Source organism: Myotis davidii, unplaced genomic scaffold (genome assembly GCF_000327345.1).
Source record: "Myotis davidii unplaced genomic scaffold, ASM32734v1 scaffold401, whole genome shotgun sequence".
NCBI lineage: Eukaryota > Metazoa > Chordata > Mammalia > Chiroptera > Vespertilionidae > Myotis > Myotis davidii.
This window is the reverse complement of record NW_006291020.1, coordinates 1,556,973-1,580,210: the sequence shown is the minus strand read 5'-3', so window position 1 is coordinate 1,580,210 and position 23,238 is coordinate 1,556,973. Positions and strand designations below refer to the sequence as shown.

Sequence of the window (23,238 nt, the reverse complement as noted above, 5' to 3'; positions counted from 1 at the left end):
GGGGGGGGGGGGGGGGGGGGGTGAAAAGTTTGAGCCCAACATTTTTTTTTTATTGGTAATTTCACATAAAAAATTGTCTTTGGTTTTTCTTTTAAAAATATTGACAGACTCAGGGTAACACTCAGCACATGTTCCCTGTAGACCTAAGAGTAGGTGCTTGGGGGCTTGCTTAGAAGGAAGGGACTCCATCCCCACAGTCCCTGCAACAGGAGAGAGGACATGGGCACAGGGGGATGAAGGGCACGTGAGGAGTGATGTCCCTGGGAACGGGCCGCTCCCTCCCGTGCCACCTGGCCTCTCGGGCCTGCGCTGGAGAAGCGCTGGTGGGCGCCGTTCCCCGTGTGCGGGACAGTCGCCTCCGACAGGACCGCTTCCCAAGGCGGCTTTTACGGACAGTCCGTGTCGCTCCCTGTGAGACCCCGGCCCAGTGTCCTCTGGGGTTAGGTCACCTGCTCCCGGCCGGTCGGCGAAGGCCGCGTCCCCATGTCCGCGTCTGCTCGCTTCCCGAGGGACCCAGGGCCGGTCCGGCGCCTACGCCTTTAACGTCTCGTTTCCTTTCGGTTTCTAGCGGGACGAGGACAAGGATAAAGTTGGGAACATAGAGTACTTCGGCCTGGGCAACTACCCCGGCTTCCCGCTGCAGTACTACCCCTACTACGGCAAGCTGCTGCAGCCCAAGTACCTGCAGCCCCTGCTGGCCGTGCAGTTCACCAACCTCACCATGGACACGGAGGTCCGCGTCGAGTGTAGGGCGTACGGGGAGAACATTGGGTACAGTGAGAAAGACCGCTTTCAGGGACGCTTTGATGTAAAGATTGAAGTTAAGAGCTGATCACAAGCACAAATCTTTCCCACTAGCCATTTAAAGAGTTAAGAAAAAGATACAAAAAACCTACTAGTCTTGAACAAACTGTCATACGTATGGGACCTACACTTAATCTCTATGCTTTACACTAGCTTTCCGCATTTCATAGGTTAGAATGTAAATTTAAAGTGTAGCAATAGCAACAAAATATTTATTCTACTGTAAATGACAAAAGAAAAAAATACAAATTGAGCCTTGGGACGTGCCCATTTTTACTGTAAATTATGATTCCATACTGACCTTGGTGAGCAGCGTTCCTGCCCCGAGCATTGCTGCGTGCGCATTTCAGTTCGTGCGCGTCCCGTGGGCGCACACGCCGGTCATTTTCAAGCCATGTTTTATCGTATCTGTTTTCTACTTTCTGTGAGCAAGTTTGCTGTCCAAGGTGTGAATATGCAACGGGAATGAAACTGGCATGGCACTTCTGGGGTGGGGGGTTGGCTCTCTCAAAGGCCCACCTGCGAGCGTTTCACACACTCCATAGTTTTTCCTGTGGTGTCAGGTCTTATTCCCTGGGGCGGGGGCTGTGGGGGGGGGGGCTGCCCTTTGAGTTTTAATGGCACTACAGAGAGGCACGGACGGGGAGGGTGTGTTGTGCTGTAGGGAACCCTGGCCTGCCCTCGCCCTGTCCCCGTCGCCGGCCGGGATCAGCCCAGGTGTTTGCTTTGAGCGTTTTCCTTTCCTTTCTCTGAGGCATCACGTGCTGGTGCTGTGTCTTCATGAATGTGTTAACCATTGTCATGGTGGAAGAATTTTATATTTATGCAGTTGTACAATTTTATTTTTTTTTTCTGCAAGAAGAAGTGTAATGTATGAAATAAACCAAAGTCACTTGTTTGAAAAATAAACCTTTATTTTGGACTTTATAAAAGCAACGCAGTAGCCCATAGACGGTGTCCGTGTTGTCCGCAGCCAATCCATGTCCCCGTGTGTACTAGCGCAGGACTGCAGTGCTCTTGTTGATCTTGTACTCGGTCAGGTTCAAACAGTGGACAATAAAAGAATGAACGTGCTCCTCTGCCTGAGTCCCTCGTCTCCGCGCCGGCTCCTTTGTCTCCACCGCTAGTTATCCAGGATCTTGAAGAAATACTGGACCTGAAAGACAAGCATGGCTTTGCTGTGTGCGGGTCACGGGCCGGCGCCTGCAGCGGCCACGTGGGTCAGGCCTCGGGTGCCCCTCCCTCAGACGGGTGGGCTGGTGGAGGCAGGGCTGGGGCGGGGGGATTTGCAAGTCAGACATGGTGGGTGCTCCTTCTCTTGTTTAGAGAACAAACTCCTGGTTCCTGCTGGTGCTGCACCAGATACGTCTGGTTTAAAACAAAGCCCAGTTGTCAGCAGTTCAGTTAAAAAAAGCTGAGGTGAGGTTTGGGGCTCGGTAAATGAGCAGGCTCCTCCCTGCTGTTTGGGTTCATGATCTGCCCGAGTCCTTATTTAGCCATATTGAGAAATCAGCCTCAGTGCGAAGACCACACCGGCTGCTGAGAAACATTTATCAGGTATAGCTGAGCCGAAGGTTTGGTATCGCTTCACCAACCTGGGAAATGCCCAGACAGGCATGGTGGCTCATGTTTCTGGAAAGGGAGCCTCGCACAGGCCAGGCCGAGAAACCCATAAGTGTGAGCGAGCTGCTCAGGGAAGCGCTGTCCGCAGGAGGCAGTGTCGCTTTCAGACCCGAAATAGCAGCCCGTTCACACCCCACTCCCACTGCTGCTCGGGGTACAGCCCGCGGACCTGCTGCTCTTGTCTATCTATTCTTTAGAAACATTACCTGAGACGCTGGTATCGCTAGGGCAGCAAAGCGTGATGGCCAGTTAATGCCAGAGGGACAATGGCCCATTGAGCAGCAGCAGGGAGCATGGGCACAGGCCTGGCTGAGGCGCCGAGGAAACGGCAAAACCTAAAGCAGCACGAAGTGGCCTCAGAAAGGAGCCCCCTTGTCCCCCAGAAACAGAAGCTATCCTTCCCGTAACCCGGGTCGGGGGGGGGGCGTGTTGCTGAAACAACTCTTTGCACAGGGTCTTCAATGTGTGATGTTTACGAACAAGAAGGGGAATGTTTAGTTTTTACTTTTTAGAGTGGAGGGAAGGGAGCGGGGGAGAGAAACATTGATGTGAGAGACACACAGTGACTGGTTGCCTCCTGCACACGCTCCAACCAGGGCTGGGTATTGAGTCTGCAACCGAAGTACGTGCCCTTGACTAGGAATTGAACCCACGACTGGTCTGCAGGCTGATGCTCTAACCACTGAGCAAACCAGCAGCGGGGTGGTTTGCATTTTTTTAAAAAAAATACATTTTATTGATTTTCTACAGAGAGGAAGGGAGGGGGATAGAGAGTTAGAAACATTGATGAGAGAGAAACAACAATCAGCTGCCTCCTGCACATGTCCTACTGGATGTGCCCGCAACCAAGGTACATGCCCTTGACCAGAATCGAACCTGGGATCCTTGAGTCCGCAGGCTGAGGGTCTATCCATTGAGCCAAACCGGTGCTGGCTGGTTTGCATTTTTGAGGCTATTCTAAGGTCACAACCTTGGTCAGACAAAGGACCTACTGCTTTCATATACCTTCTGTTCTGAGCCGTTGCATGTGTGCATGCATGTGTGCCTGTACATGTGTGTGTGTGTGCGCCTGTACGTGTGTGTGTGTGTACACTGTGCCCGTCACTCCCTTCAAGCTCCTGTCCAGCCCTTCCCTTGCCCTCCTATTCCCCACCTGTGGTCCTCAGGGTTGTATCTCCAGCCAGGAGATGGGAGTGGGCTTAGTGTTCTTTGAAGAGGGCGTTTGTGGGCGGCCTGCTCTGTGCCAAGCAGGTGTAACACTGAGGGTCGGGCCCAGGGGAGAGCAAGGCGCACACACGTTTCCTTTCTGCTGCAGCTCGCTCCTGGCATGAAGCACTTGCCGGCTTTCAGACCTCTTGCTGCTCCATTCCCCGCCCCCCTCACACCAGCTGGACACACAGGATCCCCTAGAGGAGGTCAAAGCCACAAAACCAGAGACGGCCCTTGAGTCCTCACGGGGAGGAAACTGCTTCTAACTTGTAGCTTTAACCACGTTGTGAATAAGAAATAACCTTTTATTGTTAAGCCACTGAAATCCTGGGGCTTATTTGATAATGCAGCTAATACAGTGCCTTTTTTAAAACAAAAAAAGTAAAAGGTCTGTACTCTGAAAATTATAAGATATTGGAGAAAGGATTTGAACAAGATACAAATAAATGAAGGCGACACCTTGCTCATGGACTGGAAGGGTTAACACTGTTAAATGTCCATACCACCTGAAGGAAAAGGCAGGTTCCATGCTACCCCTAGGTAGATGCCAGGGGCATGCTTCCCAGAATTAGAACTAACCCTAAACTTTATGGAGAATCACAAAGACCCCAAATAGCAAAAGAAACCGGAGAAAGAACCAAGTGGGTGGTACCCTGCTTCCTGACAGCAAACTACACTGAAGGCTGCACCACTCGGGGCGCTATGGTGCTGACACAAAAACATGGGATACAACAGAGAGCCCAGAAGTAACTTCTCATTTATAGGACCAATTGCCCTACAACAAAGGCAGCCAGGAGATACAACGGGGTGAAGACAGTCTCTTCACTAAGTGGTGCTGGGACAACCGGACAGGTACAAGCACAAAATAAAACCACCACGTGCTTGCACCATATACAAAAATAAACTCAAGATGGGCCAAGCAGTTAAGTGTTAGGCCTGAAACCATGAACTAGAAGAAAATACAGTGAACTCTGACATCACTCTCAGCAATACTTTTTGGATATGCCCCTCGGGTAAGGGAAACAACGAGTAAACAGCCCGGCCAGCGTGGCTCAATGGTGGGGCGTCGACCTATGCTCCAGGAGATCATGGTTCAATTCCCGGTCAGGGCACATGCCCGGGTTGCAGGCTCGATCCGTGTGGGGTGTGCAGGAGGCAGCTGATCAATGATTCTCTCTCATCATTGATGTTTCTCTCCCTCTCCCTTCCTCTCTGAAATAAAAAAACAACAAACACACCATATACTTAAGAAAGAAAAGTATACAAATAGGACTATATTAAAGTACAAAGCTTCTGTACAGTGAAGGGAACACTGACAAAAGGAAAAGACAACCACTGAATGGGAGAAGGTATCCCACAAATGATACATCTAACAAGGGGTTAATATCCAAAGTCTGTAAGTAAAGAACTCCTGAGACAGCCCCAAACAAACAACCCCCAAACCCAATCCAACGAAAACATTGGGCAGAGAACCTGCAGAGACATCTCTGCCAAGAGGACTTAGGGTGGGCAACAGGCATGAAGACACGCCCAACCTCACTTCTCCGGGAAATGCAAAGTGAACCCCAGAGATATGGCCTCACACCTGTCCTCACAAATCCACAACACGTGCTGGCGAGGCTGGGCGGAGAAGGGAACCCTGCTGCACTGTTGGTGGGATTGTAAATGGGTGCAGCCACGGTGGAAAACGGTATGGAGGTCCCTCAAAAATTTAAAAATAAAACTGCCAAATAGTCCACCAATTTCACTTCTGGGTATTTATCTGAAGAAAAAAACCCCACTAATTCGAAACGATATACACACCCCTATGCTCCCTGCACCATTCTAAGAACAGCCACAACAGAGAAGCAACCTAGATGCCCATGGGAGATGAGGGGTAAAGACGATGTGGGAGACAACAGAATATTACTCAGCCATAAAAAGAGTAAAAGCTTGTCATTTGTGACAACATGGATTGGACCTAGGGCAGTGGTTCTCACCCTTCTGGCCCTTTAAATACAGTTCCTCATGTTGTGACCCAACCATAAAATTATTTTCGTTGCTACTTCATAACTGTAATGTTGCTACTGTGATGAATCATAATGTAAATATCTGATATGCAGGATGGTCTTAGGTGACCCCCGTGAAAGGGTCATTTGACTGCCAAAGGGGTCGCGACCCACAGGTTGAGAACTGCTGACCTAGGGGATATTATGCCAAGTGAAATACATCACAGAGAGAAAGGTAAATAGTGATGATCTCACTAATGTGTGGAATCTAAAAAAACAAGTGAATAAACAAAACAGAAACAGACCCCTAGATATAGACAATAAGCTGATGGTTGCCAAAGGGGAGGAGCTGGGAGATGAGCTAGAGACAAAGAAACAAGTAAGTAAGTGGAACTCCTGCTTCCAGACCATTACCAAGTCTTTCTCTTCTCATCAGTGCACTCTGTCCCTCTGGGGACCCTGTATCTCCCTCCTCACAGTATCCTTACTACCCCTCAGAGAGGAGTGCTCACACCAGGCCACCAACCAGACACTTAGTTCCCATACAGACTGTAAGGGAAGAGTTTTCCAAAGACCAGCGTTTCCAAAGGCGGGCGGGGTCACCTGGGCGTGAGCATGAGAATAGTCCCTTAGGAGAAGGCGCCGGCAAGCAGCCCTGTGCAGGCACACTCGGCCGCTTGTTACAGTGCATCTGTTTTAATTACGGGCAAGTAATACTCGATTTCCACTTATGGCAATAAAACAGATTTAAGTATAATAATGAATGCACTTAAAGGACCGCAGTAAATAAGATTTCGGCTGGTCTCAGATATGGTAAAAATGACGCAGGTGATACATGGCTGACGAGAACTTAAGAACCTTTGCTCAAATTACAGCATGAAAAGAAGCCAAGGTTGGCGGTTCTGTACCTGTTTGGGCCAAATCTACTTGAACTCGGGTTTAGAACAACGGTGGCACTCATCCCCGGAGGGCCCTGCTCCAAGCCCAAATTAAAAACGTTATCAGCGATCAGAGACCAAAATCCAGTTATCAGGAGCGTTCGAGTCAGCGATCGCTCCAACTGCTGGCTTCCCAGAGGATTAGTAACGCTTGGATATCTGTTTGGCCTGTGGAAGACGGAGGACCTTGGGAACACAGGGAGGCTATGCAGTGAGCAGTCAAGACCAGTTTTAATTGAGTGAGTCAAGTGACCTTAGTTTCAAGTTCAAGAGAGAAATGTGCCTGCTCCTCCGTTAGGGCAGCACCAACCACACGTGGTGCCTGCCATCCCTGAGGCTCAGCACCAGGGAAGATGACCGGGAATTAAAGAGACATGAGCCTTTACTATCCCGTTAGCACCATCTCCTGCCCACTGTGGGGTGGAGGGCTGGGTGCCGGCAGACACCTTGGTGTGAGCTTTAATTCTGTATTCTTCCCTCTGAAATTGTCGGCATCACCTGTTTTGAGAGTAAGTGTCTCACTCAGGTGCCAACCCTTACTGACCGCAGAATGCAGCCACAGGCGAATCCCACTCCCTCAGAAAAGGCCCACGTTGTGGTAACACTATGATCTCCAGCTTGCTCCACCACAACACCTTAACAAAGCCGTCTTCCTAAGAGCAGGACTCTGACGCGCCTTCCCAAGGGAGAGCGTGGCTTCCTCTAGCGTGGCCTGTGGACGGGCGGAGGGGCGCAGGGCGGGGAGAGCCCCGTGCCGCCACAGTGCCCGCCCGACACAGGCACTGCTGGGTGAGCCCCTGGTTAGGCGCTTCAGCTCAGGGAAGTCTAGGGCTCCAGACGCAGGGCTGGGAAGAAACCTTCGGGCCTTGACCGAAGGGAGATGAACAGGACCTCCTTGCCCACATCACAGCCATGGAGCCCAGACGTCCTAGGGCTGTGGCTGTCCCCTGCGATCCAGGCAGGTACAAAAGTGGCCCAAGTCATCAGAGTGGCTCCCGCATATGACTGTCTTCCCCGTGAGCACAGAGGCCACATGTGAAGGGCAGGGAGACAAAGCAAAAATGTCGCACGGAAGTGCGAACTCTTTAGTAACTCCGTAAGCCAACGTCCTCGTCCTCGGGTTCTCCTGAAAGACCTTGGTCCCTCTGACGGCCACTCGCTAGTGAGAACAGCTCTCTGTGAGCCAGGAGGCAATTACTCATCAACTCAAAATAGATGGCACTGCCCTTTCTCCTTGTGGAACAGACGCCCCTTTTTCTAATGTAACTATAGACGCAGGAAACAGCGTTCAAAGTCACCGATCGAAGTTTCTGGAGTTTCATTCTAAAACTGTGCTTCGTGACTATTAAGTGGCCTCGTCTCCCTGAAGGTGGCTTTGGTTGTAGCCAGTCCCTGCCCAGCCCCTCAAACAATCTGAAACTATGAACAGACATTTGTCGCTTCCGTCCCCTTCTCCTCCCCTCCCCGCCACAAAAGATGAAAAAGTACTGAGCTACCTGGCTCAGTGTGAGTCACGCCAATTTCTCAATATTTACATTTTAAATTTCACTCACTCTTGCGACAGATTAAGTGCTTTAACAGATTACCCTGCAGGATCCTTACATGTTTACAAAGTAGATATTAGCCCATTTCTCAGTTGATGAAACAGGCTTTTCCTAGGACAGCTAGTAACTTGCCTGGGGCACATGGCTGTGAGTACCTTGGGTCCACCTAACCCGAAGTGCTCACAGGAGGGTGGAGCCTGGCCTGGCCACTTCCGGCTGGATGACCTTGAACAGAACATGTCCCTGCGTCTCAGATTTCATATCTGTAACACAGTGATACCTATTACACAGGGATGTTGTGAAGATTAAATGAGTTAGATTACGCAAGCATTTAAAACAGTGCCCAGCAGGTACTAAGTACCACGTAATAAGTATCAGTATTATTGGTTCTCCAATAGCCCCACAATGTGTGGCCCACCCTGCTGTGAGTCCATGAAGACACAGGTATCTGCTTCCTGCCCCTCAGGGGACAGCCTGCATCACTGAGATCACTTCCTGCCCCTCAGGGGACAGCCTGCATCACTGAGATCACTTCCTGCCCCTCAGGGAACAGCCTGCATCACTGAGCAGATCGCTTCCTGCCCCTCAGGGGACAGCTTGCATCACTGAGATCACTTCCTGCCCCTCAGGGGACAGCTTGCATCACTGAGATCACTTCCTGCCCCTCAGGGGACAGCTTGCATCACTGAGATCACTTCCTGCCCCTCAGGGGACAGCTTGCATCACTGAGATCACTTCCTGCCCCTCAGGGGACAGCTTGCATCACTGAGATCACTTCCTGCCCCTCAGGGGACAGCTTGCATCACTGAGATCACTTCCTGCCCCTCAGGGGACAGCTTGCATCACTGAGATCACTTCCTGCCCCTCAGGGGACAGCTTGCATCACTGAGATCACTTCCTGCCCCTCAGGGGACAGCTTGCATCACTGAGATCACTTCCTGCCCCTCAGGGGACAGCTTGCATCACTGAGATCACTTCCTGCCCCTCAGGGGACAGCTTGCATCACTGAGATCACTTCCTGCCCCTCAGGGGACAGCTTGCATCACTGAGATCACTTCCTGCCCCTCAGGGGACAGCTTGCATCACTGAGATCACTTCCTGCCCCTCAGGGGACAGCTTGCATCACTGAGATCACTTCCTGCCCCTCAGGGGACAGCTTGCATCACTGAGATCACTTCCTGCCCCTCAGGGGACAGCTTGCATCACTGAGATCACTTCCTGCCCCTCAGGGGACAGCTTGCATCACTGAGATCACTTCCTGCCCCTCAGGGGACAGCTTGCATCACTGAGATCACTTCCTGCCCCTCAGGGGACAGCTTGCATCACTGAGATCACTTCCTGCCCCTCAGGGGACAGCTTGCATCACTGAGATCACTTCCTGCCCCTCAGGGGACAGCCTGCATTACTGAGATCACTTCCTGCCCCTCAGGGGACAGCCTGCATTACTGAGCAGATCGCCAATGACAAAGACAGACCTTTGCAAACAAAGGCGGTAAAGAGCCACGAGAACTCAATGTAGCATGTGATCCCTGAATGGATCTGAGCCCAGAAACACTTTCTTTTTTTGTTACAAAAGACGTTGGTGGAGGAAACTGGAGAGATTGTTGCTCAGAGAGCAGTGCTATTGTGATTTTCTAATTTCGAGTCACTGTTCTGTGGTGAAAGAGTACTGTGTTCTAGGGCACATACTCTGAAGTGTGGTACAGTAATGGGCAGATAGAAATAATCCCTTCCACCTCTCAGTGCTCCTGATGGTCCCTGGGCTGCAAATACCACCCTGCCCTTGGCAATCAGGAAAGGGAGGTGCCCAGAATCCGGGCTGGACTCAGGCCCATCTGACACCGTTGTAAGTGATCTGAGGGAGAGAGAGAATGAGATCTTGTGTTCACCAGCCTGCTGGCCCACAGGTACATGGGGCCCTGGGCATGAACGGTGTGCCAAGGAGTTGGGCGGGGCCTCATGCAGTGAAATGGGAGTGTGGGCAAGAGGAGGCAGGAAGGTCAGCGGGGACACCTTGGGCATGCATAAGAAGGAAATCCAAGTGGACTCAGTGAGCTAGTTCTCTAAGCAATCGCCGGTGACTCCGGGAGCATCTGGAGGGAGTCCTGGGGGCTCCCTGAGGACTTGGGTCAGAGGCAGCTGCCGTCAGTGGCCATGCTGCTGCCTGGCCTCACAGAAGACAGGGCACCGAGGACCGAGGGCCTCTGTAAAAACACACCAGACATCTCTTCATGGGAAAACTTTTGTTGCCACAGTTCCTGCACATTTCAGTCTGCAAAGCTCCAAGAGGGAAATAATCGAATTAGAAAAGAAATAAAATTACTTGGAAGACAGGACGTCACTTTTATAAAGACATTAGAGAAGTCAGGAAAGGCTCCTAGATCAGATCTGACCGAGGCTGACAGGCTGCATACTCAGAATTTAATAGTTAATGAGGGGATAGTGGCATGAACTTTGACACTTCTACCCAAAAAGAAATGGAGTGAGCAAATGTTGATGTAATTGAAGATTTAAGAAAAAAAAACGACTTTTTTACACCCGAAGATATCAAGCAAAATGGTCAGAACTCATGTTGATACTATCTTTTAAAGGGCAGGCTGGAGATGCAGAAAGGATAGCCTTAATCTCTGGCAGTAAAGCTCTAAAAGGCAATTGCCACATCCACATCTATATATCTATATCTATGTCTATGTCTGTATCTATATCTATAAATATATATAAGCCTAAGCGACTGAACAACATAACGACCGGTCGCTATGATGTGCACTGACCACCAGGGGGCAGGCACTCAATGCAGGAGCTGCCTCCTGGTGGTCAGTGCACTCCCACAGCCAACCTCCTGCGGCCGGCTAAACTCCTGCAGTCCCTCCCTGCGGCCAGAGGGCCCCATTTGGCCCTGATCGCTGGCCAGGCTGAGGGACCCGACCCGTGCATGCATTTGTGCACCGGGCCTCTAGTTTTTCTATAAACCGTCCCTGCTGTCACTCGTGTCAAGCTGTCCTGGCTAAACACATTGCATGAAATGTCAAGTGTCTCCTTAGGCACAACCCCTGGGAAGGCGAATGGGACAGTGGCCCTGGGCTGGGGCCAGTGCCTTGGCAGACGGATGCAGGACAGAGGGGCGCCGTCTCGGGTGCTGTGAATCAGGGGCTCCCATCCCCCCTGCGCTCCGCTCCGCCCCGTCCACCACCGTCACTGTGCGCAGTCTCTGGACAGACGTATGCAGCCTCAAGGAGACTCCCTGCTCCCGGTTAAACCTGGCAGCCGTTTCTCTGCCTTGCATCAAATCCCAGTTACCCCAGTTGGGGCTCTCACGAAGCGTCCGTCCCACAGGTCCCACACCAGCTTGCAGCAGGCTCCAGCCACTCCTCCCCTCCTGAGCTGGAGCAGAACCAGGCTTCGCCCCTCGAAAGTCCTTTGCTCCTGGAATTCCTGCTCCTTCCTGTGCACTGTGTCCTGCGCATACAGTGGCTCAAAGTACGTGATCAACCATCTCATTTGTGTGCGCTGGCTCTTCTTTTTCGCGCCCCCCCTCCCCCTCCAGCTGCTGCCGCGTGTTAAAGAGGCTCCACGCACTGTCCCTCCCTGCCTCTGCCTACGTGCTGCTACCTCCACCACACACACCGCAACCCGTGACCAGAGGGAACCGACTGGCGCCACGTTCCTATTGCACAGGAAGGTAAGATTTCCAGAAAGGGACACGCGTGACAGACAAATCCTTTTTCTATCATGAATTCATCTTAATTTATTTTCAAGCAAGAACATGGTGGCCCATAAAGATTCCAAAAGTTCTTTGAGTTTCTGGAACAGCACAGAACAATGAGTTATCTAAAGCTTTATCGGATGGCCTGAGAGTGGCTTGGCTTAGTTTACAGCCTTATGTGAATGGCATACCTTGGCCGTGGCCCAGCAAAGTCTGGGTGACTTGTTTTAATTAATGTTTCATATTCTCCTAAACTACTTAGAACACAACGCTAATGTCAAAGGCTCAAACAGAACCCAACCCACAAAAGTACAGGCGACTTGGCTATCGGCTCACTCCCTGGTGCTGTTTTCGAGATTATTGCTGACGGATTCGAGAAGTGTTTAGAACAGGGGGGTACTCTCTCCATGAGCCTGTCTGCGGGGACTTTCAGGAGAGAGAGAAGGCATGTTCCAAGGCAATGGCAGCAACAACAACGTTGGCAATGCTGTGCGCACCCAGTCCTCATTCTCCCTTTCCCTTTAGAGAGAGGATGTTGATTTTGCTGCCATTACTTGTATGGGGAGGGGGGCACGTGATGAATTTCTGACCAATGTCACATAAGCAGAAGTTGTCAGGTAAGCTTCCAGGAAGCTCCTTAAAACCAGGCACTCAGGCCTGCCTGGTTTGGCTCAGTGGATAGAGCGTTGACCTGCGGACTGAAGGATCCCAGTTTGAGTCCGGTCACGGGCACATGCCCTGGCTGCGGGCTCGATCCCCAGTAGGGGATGTGCAGGAGGCAGCTGATCAATGATTCTCTCTCATCATTGGTATTTCTATCTTTCTTTCCCTCTCCCTTCCTCTCTGAAATCAATAAAAATATATTTAAAACAAAACAAAAAGCCAGGCCTCCTGGTGCTTACCACAGGCTGTGTGCTGACACTGACTACAGAACTAGGAGGCAGAGTACACTTGCCCCATACACACCTCAGCTCAGGCTCTTTGCCCGGTCTGTATTGTGAACGGGGAGACATTGAGAAAAACACAAAAACCAGGCACTCAGCAGGTGTCAGTGTCCCTCTGCCTAGCCCTTCGTTCTTTCTGCCTGGACCGAGCAGGTGACACAGGAAAGAGGGGCCACCTTGGAACTGAGCGGTGACGCGAGGGAAAAGCTGAGATCCCAGAGCTCTCAGGACTGGTTTCCGGAGCTGCCGTCACATCGACCTCCTCACTTCTTCTTTCCCAATAAGAAAACGTCTCATTTGTTCTATTTTTGGCGTTTCTATTCCTAGCAGCCCGATTCTTAAAGGCTATAAATAACCGTAATAACCACGACGACGGCGACAATAGCAGCACTGTTCTAGACGCTTTGCATTCTTCACCATTTAACACTCACAATCCTCACTGCCCTATGAGTACCATGTCTGTGGACAGCTGGGGAAACTGAGGCTTGGATCCCATACTCAGCTAAGAAGCAGACTTGGGAGGTGAGTCCCAGCAATCCAGTTCTACCTGTGTATCTGCTCTCTCCCACCTGCTAAGTAAGGGAAGACTGCCAGCTGCTCAGCCGAGGCTCTGGGGTCCCCTGGACTGTTCTCCACCACTCTTCTCCTTTAGGCTAAACACAGCTCCAATTCAGGCTTCTCCACTAAATTCCTAAAACTCCTCCTTTGCCTAGTCATCCATTGAAAGACATTTGGGTTGTCTCCATGTCTTGGCTATTGTGACTAACACTACAATGAACCTGGGGGTGCATATATTGTTATGAATAAGTGTTTTCAAATTTTGGGGGTAGATACCCAGAAAAGGGATCGCTGGATCATACGGTAGCTCTATTCTTAATTTTTTGAGGGACCTCCATTGTTTTTCACAAGGACTGCACAACCTACATTCCCACCAGCAGTGTGCGAGGATAAAGAAGACATGGTACATACACACAGGAATACTACTCAGCCATAAAAAGATGAAATATTGTCATTTGCAACAACAGGGATGGGTCTCAGAAGTATCACGCCAAGTGAAATAAGTCAGATGGAGCCCTAATCAGTTTGGCCTGCGGACTGAAGGGCCCCAGGTTCGATTCTGGTCAAGGGCATGTACCTTGGTTGCGGGCACATCCCCAGTAGTGGGTGTGCAGGAGGCAGCTGATCGATGTTTCTCTCTCATTGATGTTTCTAACTCTCTATCCCTCTCACTTACTCTCTGTAAAAAATCAATAAAATATATTTTTAAAAAAGTAAGTCAGATGGAAAGGGACAAGAACCGTAGCATTTCACATATCTGTGGGATATAAAACAGAAAGCAACAAATGAACAAACAAGCAAACAAGCTCTATACAGACCACAGAATGGTGGTGACCGGAGGGGAAGGGGGTGAGGGGGGACCAGAAGGTAAAGGTGGTAAAGGTGATGATGGAGACTGGACTTCGGGTAGTGGGCACACCATAGAGTTCAAAGAGCTCATGTTATACACCTGAAACTTATGTTACCTTCAACCAATTTAATTTAAAAATAAATGTTTAAAGAGTGAAGGCAGGTCAAACAGTTCCAGGAAATAAATCTTCACTGTGAGAATTTAGAGCCTCCTGCTGTGTCTGTCCACTTGCTAACTCACCGGCCAGAGCATTTCGGCTGCACCTGGTCCTCACCTGTGGGCATGTGGGATGAGACCTGCCTTCACTGATCTACCCAACCCTGACCCTTGTCGATGACATCATCACCAAGGGCACCAATCAGGGCCAGCTTCAGTGGTGGTGTCTTCAGTCAGGCGCCATGCCCCCACTGGGACCTGGGGCTCTCCTAACATAGGTGGGAATTTCTACCTGCAGTGGGATACACTTGGGTTGAGACTGAAAACAAAAACAAAACCAACCACTGGAAGTTGCCTGTGAGGCCCCCTTCCAAGTGTGAAGTGACCTTTCTCACCATGACTGCTCTCTGAATCGATCACAACACAACAGTGAACGGGAGGGGAAGTGGGGGATGCTGGCCACGGTGGAAATTCATTGACGAGTTTGGAAAATCAGAATCACAGGAATTAAGAACTGAGAGAGACCTGAGAGAATGTTGTGCAGTACCTTTAATTCCATTGCTTTCTCACTTTCAGACTTTCCATGTCCTGCAGATGGACAACAGAGAATGTGATGCTTAACATGTCTAGTCAGAGACTCATTGAGGGTGTGTAAGACTGGAGACAGGAGCACGTCTCTGACTCTGTGCTGGACCTTCCTCTCATGCCTCCTTACCGAGGAAACAAGACACGCCCACCGCTACGTGGGCCTAGTCTTCTAGGCCAAATTCCACCACAACCACTTGTTTCTCTGGGTTTTAAACCCTAGCCACTCTGATCTTGAATAATGACCTAAATACTCCACCTTATGCTGTATTTCTGGGCCTCTAGACACACCATTCCTCTTGCCCATATGCTCTTCCTGGGCCTTTTCCTCCCATCCTCACCTCTGTACCTGTGACCTTATTCTCTACTCTAAGCCTCCAATCTACCAACAAACAGAAAACAAAGAAAGATTCTTGTGGAACTTAAAAAACCGATAAGTGGCCAGACTAAGCATTTGAATTAGGGATCACCAAATTCCTCCAGTCAAGGGATAAGGCGGTAAATATTTCAGGCACTGTGGGCCATACATCTCTGTTGCAACTCCTCAACTCTGCTGATGTTATGTAAATGAATGTGTGTGGCTGTGGTCCAATAAAACTTTATTTACAAAACCAGGGAGCGGGCCAAAACCGGTTTGGCTCAGTGGATAGAGCGTCAGCCTGCGGACTGAAAGGTCCCAGGTTCGATTCCGGTCAAGGGCATGTACCTGGGTTGCGGGCACATCCCCAGTGGGGAGTGTGCAGGAGGCAGCTGATCGATGTTTCTCTCTCATCGATGTTTCTAGCTTTCTATCTCTCTCCCTTCCTCTCTGTGAAAAATCACTAAAATATATTTAAAAAAAAAAACAAAACAAAAAAAAAACAGGGAGCGGGCCAGATGTGGCTAGTGGGCCATGGTTTGATGAGCCCCACTAAATCACACTATGTCTAAACAGCATCCATCTCTCTAGCTGACAACATACAACAGTTCCCACGAGTATGTTAATAAATAGCAAAACCACACTGATCATACACAAGAAGCTGTATCTCCCATGTGGGATGTCTTCATACATCTTACCGAAAAACCTAATTAAAATAATTTAAAAACTCATGAAAGCTCATTTTTTAGGGTAAGGTCTATTGATCATACTTGACTAAATGATACCTATCACTTAGCAATTCGTGGTCTTAACAAATGCTGAAGATTATACCACTGAACCCAGATGGAACGGACATGCACCTTGTTCTTGGTGAACTGTGCAAGGTTCTTTGTTTTGTTTTCACGTCGCTTCCTCCCTTCCTCCACTCCTCCCTCCCTCCTTCTTTTTTTTTTCTTTGCACAAAGCCTATCACCTGCAGCCAAGAGAGAAAGGAGAGGCCGGCGCTATTGAAACTGGCGCTGCCTTATGCTGCTTAGTCCACACTCCAGACCTTGCAGTGGCCCAAGGCCAAGGTCTTATTTGTCTCCAGAGGCCTTGTTTCCTACAAAGATTAAATATGCTACAGTCGTATAATTCACTGAAATTACTTAAATACTACTTTCTGAAAAACACTCGTTGTTTTTTGGGGAAAAGCACTAAAGTGCTTGCTTCAAAGCCATTTCTATATTTGATCCTGAATTGAGAAATCACTCAATATTTGATATGCCGCTAATGCCTCTCCCCCTCTCCCACCCCCTTTTCCATTTCTGTTCTTTAGCAAACTTGAGTGGTAGCCAGTCGCTCAGGGTGGCCCTCATGAGTCACGCCATCTGGTAACTGTGGCCCTGGGCATCCCCTCTCCACGGAACTTGGGCTGGCCCGGGCTCACGTTCGCCAAGAGTGTGACGGGAGGGGCACGGTGCCAGCTCCGGACCTCAGAGGCCTGGCAGCCTGTGCGCTCGCAGGAGGAGGAGCTGGGAGCCCGCGTGAAGGGAGAACATCAGCTGCCCGAGCCCATGGAACCTCCGAGCTGGGAGAGAAAACGCGTTTTTTAAAGCCACTGAGTTTAGGGTAGTTTGCTATGCAGCAGTAGGTACTCAAAACACTGTGAATGATGACAAAGAACAGACGTGATTTCTTTTCTGGGAACCAATGCAGTGACTATCTGAACCATCCAGAGTTCTACCTGGAGTTAGTAAAAAAAGAAAAATAAGTTTTTTTTTTTCTGAAAAAGCTTACTGACTCAGTCTTGACTTGGCCAAGAGGAAGACAGTGAACAATGAGATCTCCAGAACAGAGGGGTCATTTTCTGCAGAACGGGGTACTGTGGGGCTTACCTATAACAAGTGGCCAGTCACCATGTTTTCTGCACAGAAAGGCAAACAGGTGTGATGGAAACCTAGGGCGGGGGTCGGGTGCAGCCGGGGCTTGCTGCCAGCATTCTGTGCACTTGCTGTGGGACCCTGGGCCCCTCCGCTCACACCAGTGTCCTCAGCTCCCCAGTGAGAACCATGGCGGTTTGTACCTTTCAGGACTGTTTAAGGACTCAGTCAGGCAGATGTGTGCAAATGCACAGCACTGAGCCTGGTACACAACCGCACTCAGTACATCTTATCCCATTGCCCTTCGGAGCTTCGTGACTAGGACTCGGCTGAGTTGCAGGCAGAGCCCTGGGAGAGGCCTCTAACCTGGGATCCCTCGTCCCAGCGCAGCTCCGCAGATCCACGGGAGACGGGCCGTTCCCCAGCCCCCGCCATGGTCAACGCTGTGAAGCACCGAGCTTGCGCTGACCAACAAGGATAAGGAAATCCGGCTACTACCCTGGGCTGAGCTCGGTTCCCCCAAACCCGTATGTATCTCAGCATGTGACTGTGTTTGGAGAAAGGTCTTTACACGGTGACTATGGTAAAATGGGGTCTTTAGGGAGGATCCGAAGCCATGACTGGTGTCCTTGTAGGAAGAGATCAGGACACAGACACAGAGGGATGATGTGTGGAAGCAGGAAGCGGCCACCTCCAAGCCTGGGGAACGTCCTCAGAAGAAACCACACCTGCTGCCACCATAACCTTGACGTCCAGCCTCCGATCTCGCAGGAAGTCAATGTGTGTGGTTTGAGCCACCCGCCTGTGGTCCTATTAGGACAGTCCTGCCAACCACATGGCTGCTCTGAAAGGATGATGGTAACTGAGGACGAGCTAACACACCACGGCGGTGAGGGCCTGGAAGGGAAGGGCCACACTGGTCACCTAGATGGAGAAGAGGAAGGAGCCAGGCCTCGGCTCTGGGGAGCTCGGGGCGCAGTGGCTTTCTGGGGTTTGCCTAAGGCCACGCCGGAGCTCGTAGGTACACAGCTCACCCAAGGACACTGCGAGCAGAAATGCCACGGTGACAGCAAAGGCTGAGGGAGATGGAGCTCCGCCACTCGGACCTCTTTCTTCTGGAAAGCTGTGAAACATCTCACAGGACAGCGAGAAGGGAAAACGCTTGGCTATTTCGAGCCCTTTCTTCTGCTGTAAGGCCATCGGCAGTGCCAACTCAGCGAGAGCTCCTCCGACGCTGGCGCTGCTGCGTCCTGCAAGAGCCAGCTCCACGAGCAAAGGTCACTTCAGAGTGACATCTGACATGAAGCACAGACACGGCCTCAGAGTGGATCGGGGATAAAAATGTCAACTGTGTGTGGAATAAAACACCACCTTCCCAAGTCCTTTGTGGTAGCATCATGGGAAATTTCCCAGCCTCCCCGACGAGAGTATCTGATGTTGGTAACAGTAACTCATAAGTAGCCTGACTCCACTGTGAGTCACGGGGGCTAAAATACTCTGCATAAATGCTGCACTTACTTATGCTGTTGGGTCAAAACCACAATGTGTATGATCATCAACATTGGTGACATTAACCACCATGCATCCTCCAATGCCTGTGCTGCGGGTACATGCAGGAAGCTGAGCAGGGTTAGTGGGGACCCCAAGCTTAAAAGCCAATGAAAAGAGGACTGACCCACAGGCAACCTCAGTGATGATATTAAGAAGAGCTATTCCTATGAACACAGGATCTGGGCATTGAGGCACGGCCTAACTTCATCTTTGACCCTGGAAAGCTAAAATATCCTCGTTTAGTGAAGAAACGGGCATTATATTGAAACTTTAATTTAAATTATGGGACATTATGAGATTGGAGCAAAACCAAGCCATAAAAACCTACAATTTTAATGTAACCTTTTTCACTTCCTTTAAAAATGGAGCCCGGCCGGTGTGGTTCAGTGGTTGAAAATCGACCTATGAACCAGGAGGTCACAGTCTGACTCCTAATCAGGGCACATGCCCAGGTTGCGGGATCAATCCCCAGTGTAAGGTGTGCAGGAGGCAGCCAACCAATGATTCTCTCTCATCATTGATGTTTCTATCCCTCTCTCCCTCTCCCCTCCTCTCTGAAATCAATAAAACATATTTTGAAAAAATGGATTAAATGCTATAGATTAAAAATGGTGGCAGAGTAAGTGGGTGCTGCATGGACATGCTCCCAGGAACAAACTGGTATTACAACTAAAATACAGAAAAACTTCCTGAATAATCAATGGAAAACTCACAGGAGAGACCCTGACACCCGAGGACCAAAAGTGGAGACCACATAGAGACAGGTAGGAGGGGAGGAGGCATGAAAGGGTTGGCTGGCACCCACAGACAGCAACTGAAGTCCTAGAGAGATATCTCAGCTGTGGGGGGTTGCCATGGAGAACTCTGGGATCTAATCCCCAAGGTGGGCTGCCCAGGAGAGAACACCAAAACTGAGGAGGGTACCCAAATAACATCTGGGTGTGAACAGCAGCAGGGGTGCTGTCTGCCAGAGAGTAACAGCTGAAAATTCAGGCACCCCCTTAAAGGGCCAAGGCAAAAACTTCTCTGTGGAGCCAACTACCTTGTGCTCCAGCAGAGGGAGGTTGAAGTGGACTGGAGCTGTGAGAGCAGAACCCAGGACTGGGGACTCAGGGGATAGAACTCAGAAAGCAAACACCCCAAGTTTCCTGGGCTGAGTCATTCCCTCACACACTGGAGGACATCATTCTCACATAGACATTTGCCTTGCCTGGGGGGAAGACAGTCAACACACCCTATTGGAAAACACCTTACCCTCAGGCCACTTAAGAGATTAAAAATAACAATTAGCCTCCAGGCAGAAGCAACTGCCCTACCCTGTTGAGAAAGAAATGCAAAAAACCTCTCACCACACCTGAGGACAATTTCCTGAAGGGCAATTCAAAGCAGAGGCAGTCTCTGAAGGCTTTGAGTCTTTGCCTGATCTAATTAGTCAGAAACAGCCTTTAACACTGTCCTGATTGAGCGGCATAAAGGATCTACCTAATACATAGTCACAAACCCGAACAGAAAGCCAAAATGAGGAGACAAAGAAACAACCCCAAAATGAAAGAGCTAGAGAATTCTCCAGAAGAAGAGATAAATGAAGCAGAGATAAGAAATTTATCTGAATCAGAGTTCAGAGTAATGATGATAAAAATGCTCAACAGAATGAAAAAAGATATAGTAACTATGAAAAAAGAATAAGGAACGACATAACACAAATAAAGAACACATTGGAGGGAATACACAGCAGATTAGGGGAAGCTGAGGATCAAATCAGTGAATTAGAAGACAGAGTTGAAAAATATAACTCAGTCAGAGAACCAAAAAGAAAAAACAATTAAAAAAACAGGAGGACAGTTAAAGGGAGCTGTGAGACAATGTGAAACATAACAATTTAGAATAGCAGGTGTGCCAGAAGAGGCAGAAAGGGAGAAAGGAATAGAGAACGTGTTTGAAGAAATAATGGCAGAAAAATTCCCTAACCTGGTAAAGGAAAAAGTCACAAAAAAAAAAAAAAAAAAAATGCTAAAGGAGTACATAACCACCAAGCCAGCATTACAAGAAAGAAACAAAGAGAGAAACCTAGCCATACAGAATTAAGATGGCAATAAATAAGTACTTATCAATAATAACCCTAAATGTAAATGGATTCAATGCTCCAATCAAAAGGTGTAGGTAGCTGAATGGATATGAAAAAAACATGACCCAACTATCTGCTGTCTACAAGAGACCCACCTCAAAACAAAAGACACACACAGGATGAGAGTGAAGGGAGGGAAAACAATTTTCCATGCAAATGGAAAAGAAAAAAAAGCTGGAGTAGCAATACTCATTTCTGACAATATAGACTTTAAAAGAAGGCCATCACAAGAGACAACAAAGGTCACTACATAATACTAAAGGGATCAATCCAATAAGAGAATATAACCCTGGTAAACATATATGCACCCAATATAGGAGCACCTAAATATATAAAAAAAACTTCTACTGGATTTTAACAGAGACCAACAACAATACAGTCATAGTGGGGGACTTTAACACCCCTCTGACTTCACTGAATAGATCTTCCAGACAAAAACTTAACAAGGAAACAGAGACTCTAAAGGACACACTAGATCAGATGGATTTAATTGACATTTATAGAACATTTCACCCAAATGCAGCAGAAGATACATTCTTCTCAAGGGCACATGGATCATTCACAAAGACAGACCACATGTTAGGACACAAAACAAGTCTCTACAAGTTCAAGAAGACTGAAATCATATCAAGCATCTTCTCAGATCAGAGTGGAAAGAAAATAGGAATCAACTACAGTACAAACACCCCAAAGCATTCAAACACGTGGAGGCTAAAGTGCATGTTATTAAACAACTAGAGGCCTGGTGCATGAAATCCATGCATGGTTAGGGTCCCTAGTCCTGGCTGGCAATCAGGGCTGATCTGTGGGGTGACTGGCGGGGTGATTGGGCACCCTGCTCGCACCTGCTTTGGCTGGCCTGGCACTGACCGCTGTCTGGTACTGTCTCCCGCCGCTGCTGCCGGTCGCCTCCCTCTGTGCTGCGATCAGTAGGGCCATCAGGGGCCTCCCACTTGCACCTGCCTTGGTTGGCCTGGGGCCTGTGGGCAGCTCCTGCATTGAGCATCTGCCCCCTGGTGGTCAGTGCATGTCATAGTAACCGGCCATTCTGCCAGTTGTTCTGCCGTTGGGTCAATTTGCATATTAGGTTTTTATTATATAGGATGAATGGGTTACCAATGAGATCAAGAAAGAAATCGAAAACTTCCTGGAAACAACTGAAAATGAACACACAACAACCCCAAACCTCTGGGACACAACAAAAGCAGTCCTGAGAGGGAAGTTCATAGCACAACAGGCCTACCTCAAAAAAAAAAAAAAAAAAAGAAAAATCAGCAGTAAACTATTTAACACTACAACTTAAAGAACTAGAAAGAGAACAAGAAAAGCCCAAAGTAGAAAGAAAGATATACTAAAGATTAGAGCAGAAATAAATAACATAGAAACTAAAAAAAAAGAAAAAAGAATATAAAAAACAATGAAACCAAGAGCTGTTTAAAGGATAAACAAAATTGATAAAACATTAGCCAGACTCATCAACAAACAAAGAGAGAGGACCCAAATAAATAAAATCAGAAACGAACATGAAGGAGTAATCACTGACACCACAGGAATACAAGGGATAGTAAGAAAATACTATGAACAACTATATGTCAACAAGCTGGACAGTGTGGATGAAACAGACAAATTTCTAGAAAAATACAATCTCCCAAAACTGAATCAGGAAGAATAAAAAAACCTGAATAGGCCAATAACAATTTATTATACAGAAGCAGTAATCAAAAAACTCCAAGCAAACAATAGCCCAGGTCCAATCGGCTTCACAGGGGAGTTTTACCAAACATTCAAAGAAGAACTAACTCATATACTCCTCAAACTATTTCAGAAAATCCAAGAGGAAGGAACACTTCCAAACTCTCTTTATGAGGCCAGCATTATCTTAATTCCAAAACCAGATAAAGACACTACAAAGAAAGAGAAGTACAGGCCAATATCCCTGATGAACACAGATTCTAAAATCCTCAACAAAATATTAGCAAATCATACCTAGCAATATAATAAAAAGATCATACACCATGATCATGTGGGTTTATTCCAGGGAAGCAAGGCTGGTACAATATATGCAAATCAATAAACGTGATACATCACATAAACAAACTGAATGGCAAAAATCACATAATACATAATCAATAGATGCAGAAAAAGCATTCAATAAAATACAACACCTACTTTTTTAAAAATTTTGTTTTATTGCTTAAAATATTACAAAGAGTGGTACATATGTCTCCTTCCTCCCCCCTCCCCCCCAACCTTCCACAACACCCATTTTTGATAAAAACTCTCAGCAAAGTGGGAATAGAGGAAGCATATCTCAACACGACCAACGCCATATATGATAAACCTACAGCCAACATCATACTCAATGGGCAAAACTAAAACCATTTCCCTTAAGAACAGGAACAAGACAGGGATGCCCACTTTCATCATTCCTGTTAGACAC

General features: G+C 48.6%; 2 protein-coding genes across 2 annotated transcripts in view; one reads left to right on the top strand and one right to left on the bottom strand.

Moving 5' to 3' along the window:
- The window catches only part of ATP1B1 (ATPase, Na+/K+ transporting, beta 1 polypeptide), a gene marked incomplete at its 5' end in the record, with an annotated part of 14,140 nt that extends 12,263 nt beyond the window's left edge, over positions 1–1,877 (top strand). Inside the window, one exon of the mRNA XM_015564256.1 lies at positions 569–1,877. Coding sequence (XP_015419742.1) covers positions 569–832 — 264 coding nt within the window. The remainder of the gene's footprint in view (positions 1–568) is intronic.
- NME7 (NME/NM23 family member 7) overlaps positions 1,878–23,238 on the bottom strand; it is a 111,581-nt gene continuing 90,220 nt past the window's right edge. The window contains exon 12 of the mRNA XM_006764180.2: positions 1,878–1,960. Coding sequence (XP_006764243.1) covers positions 1,928–1,960 — 33 coding nt within the window. The 3' untranslated portion in view covers positions 1,878–1,927. The remainder of the gene's footprint in view (positions 1,961–23,238) is intronic.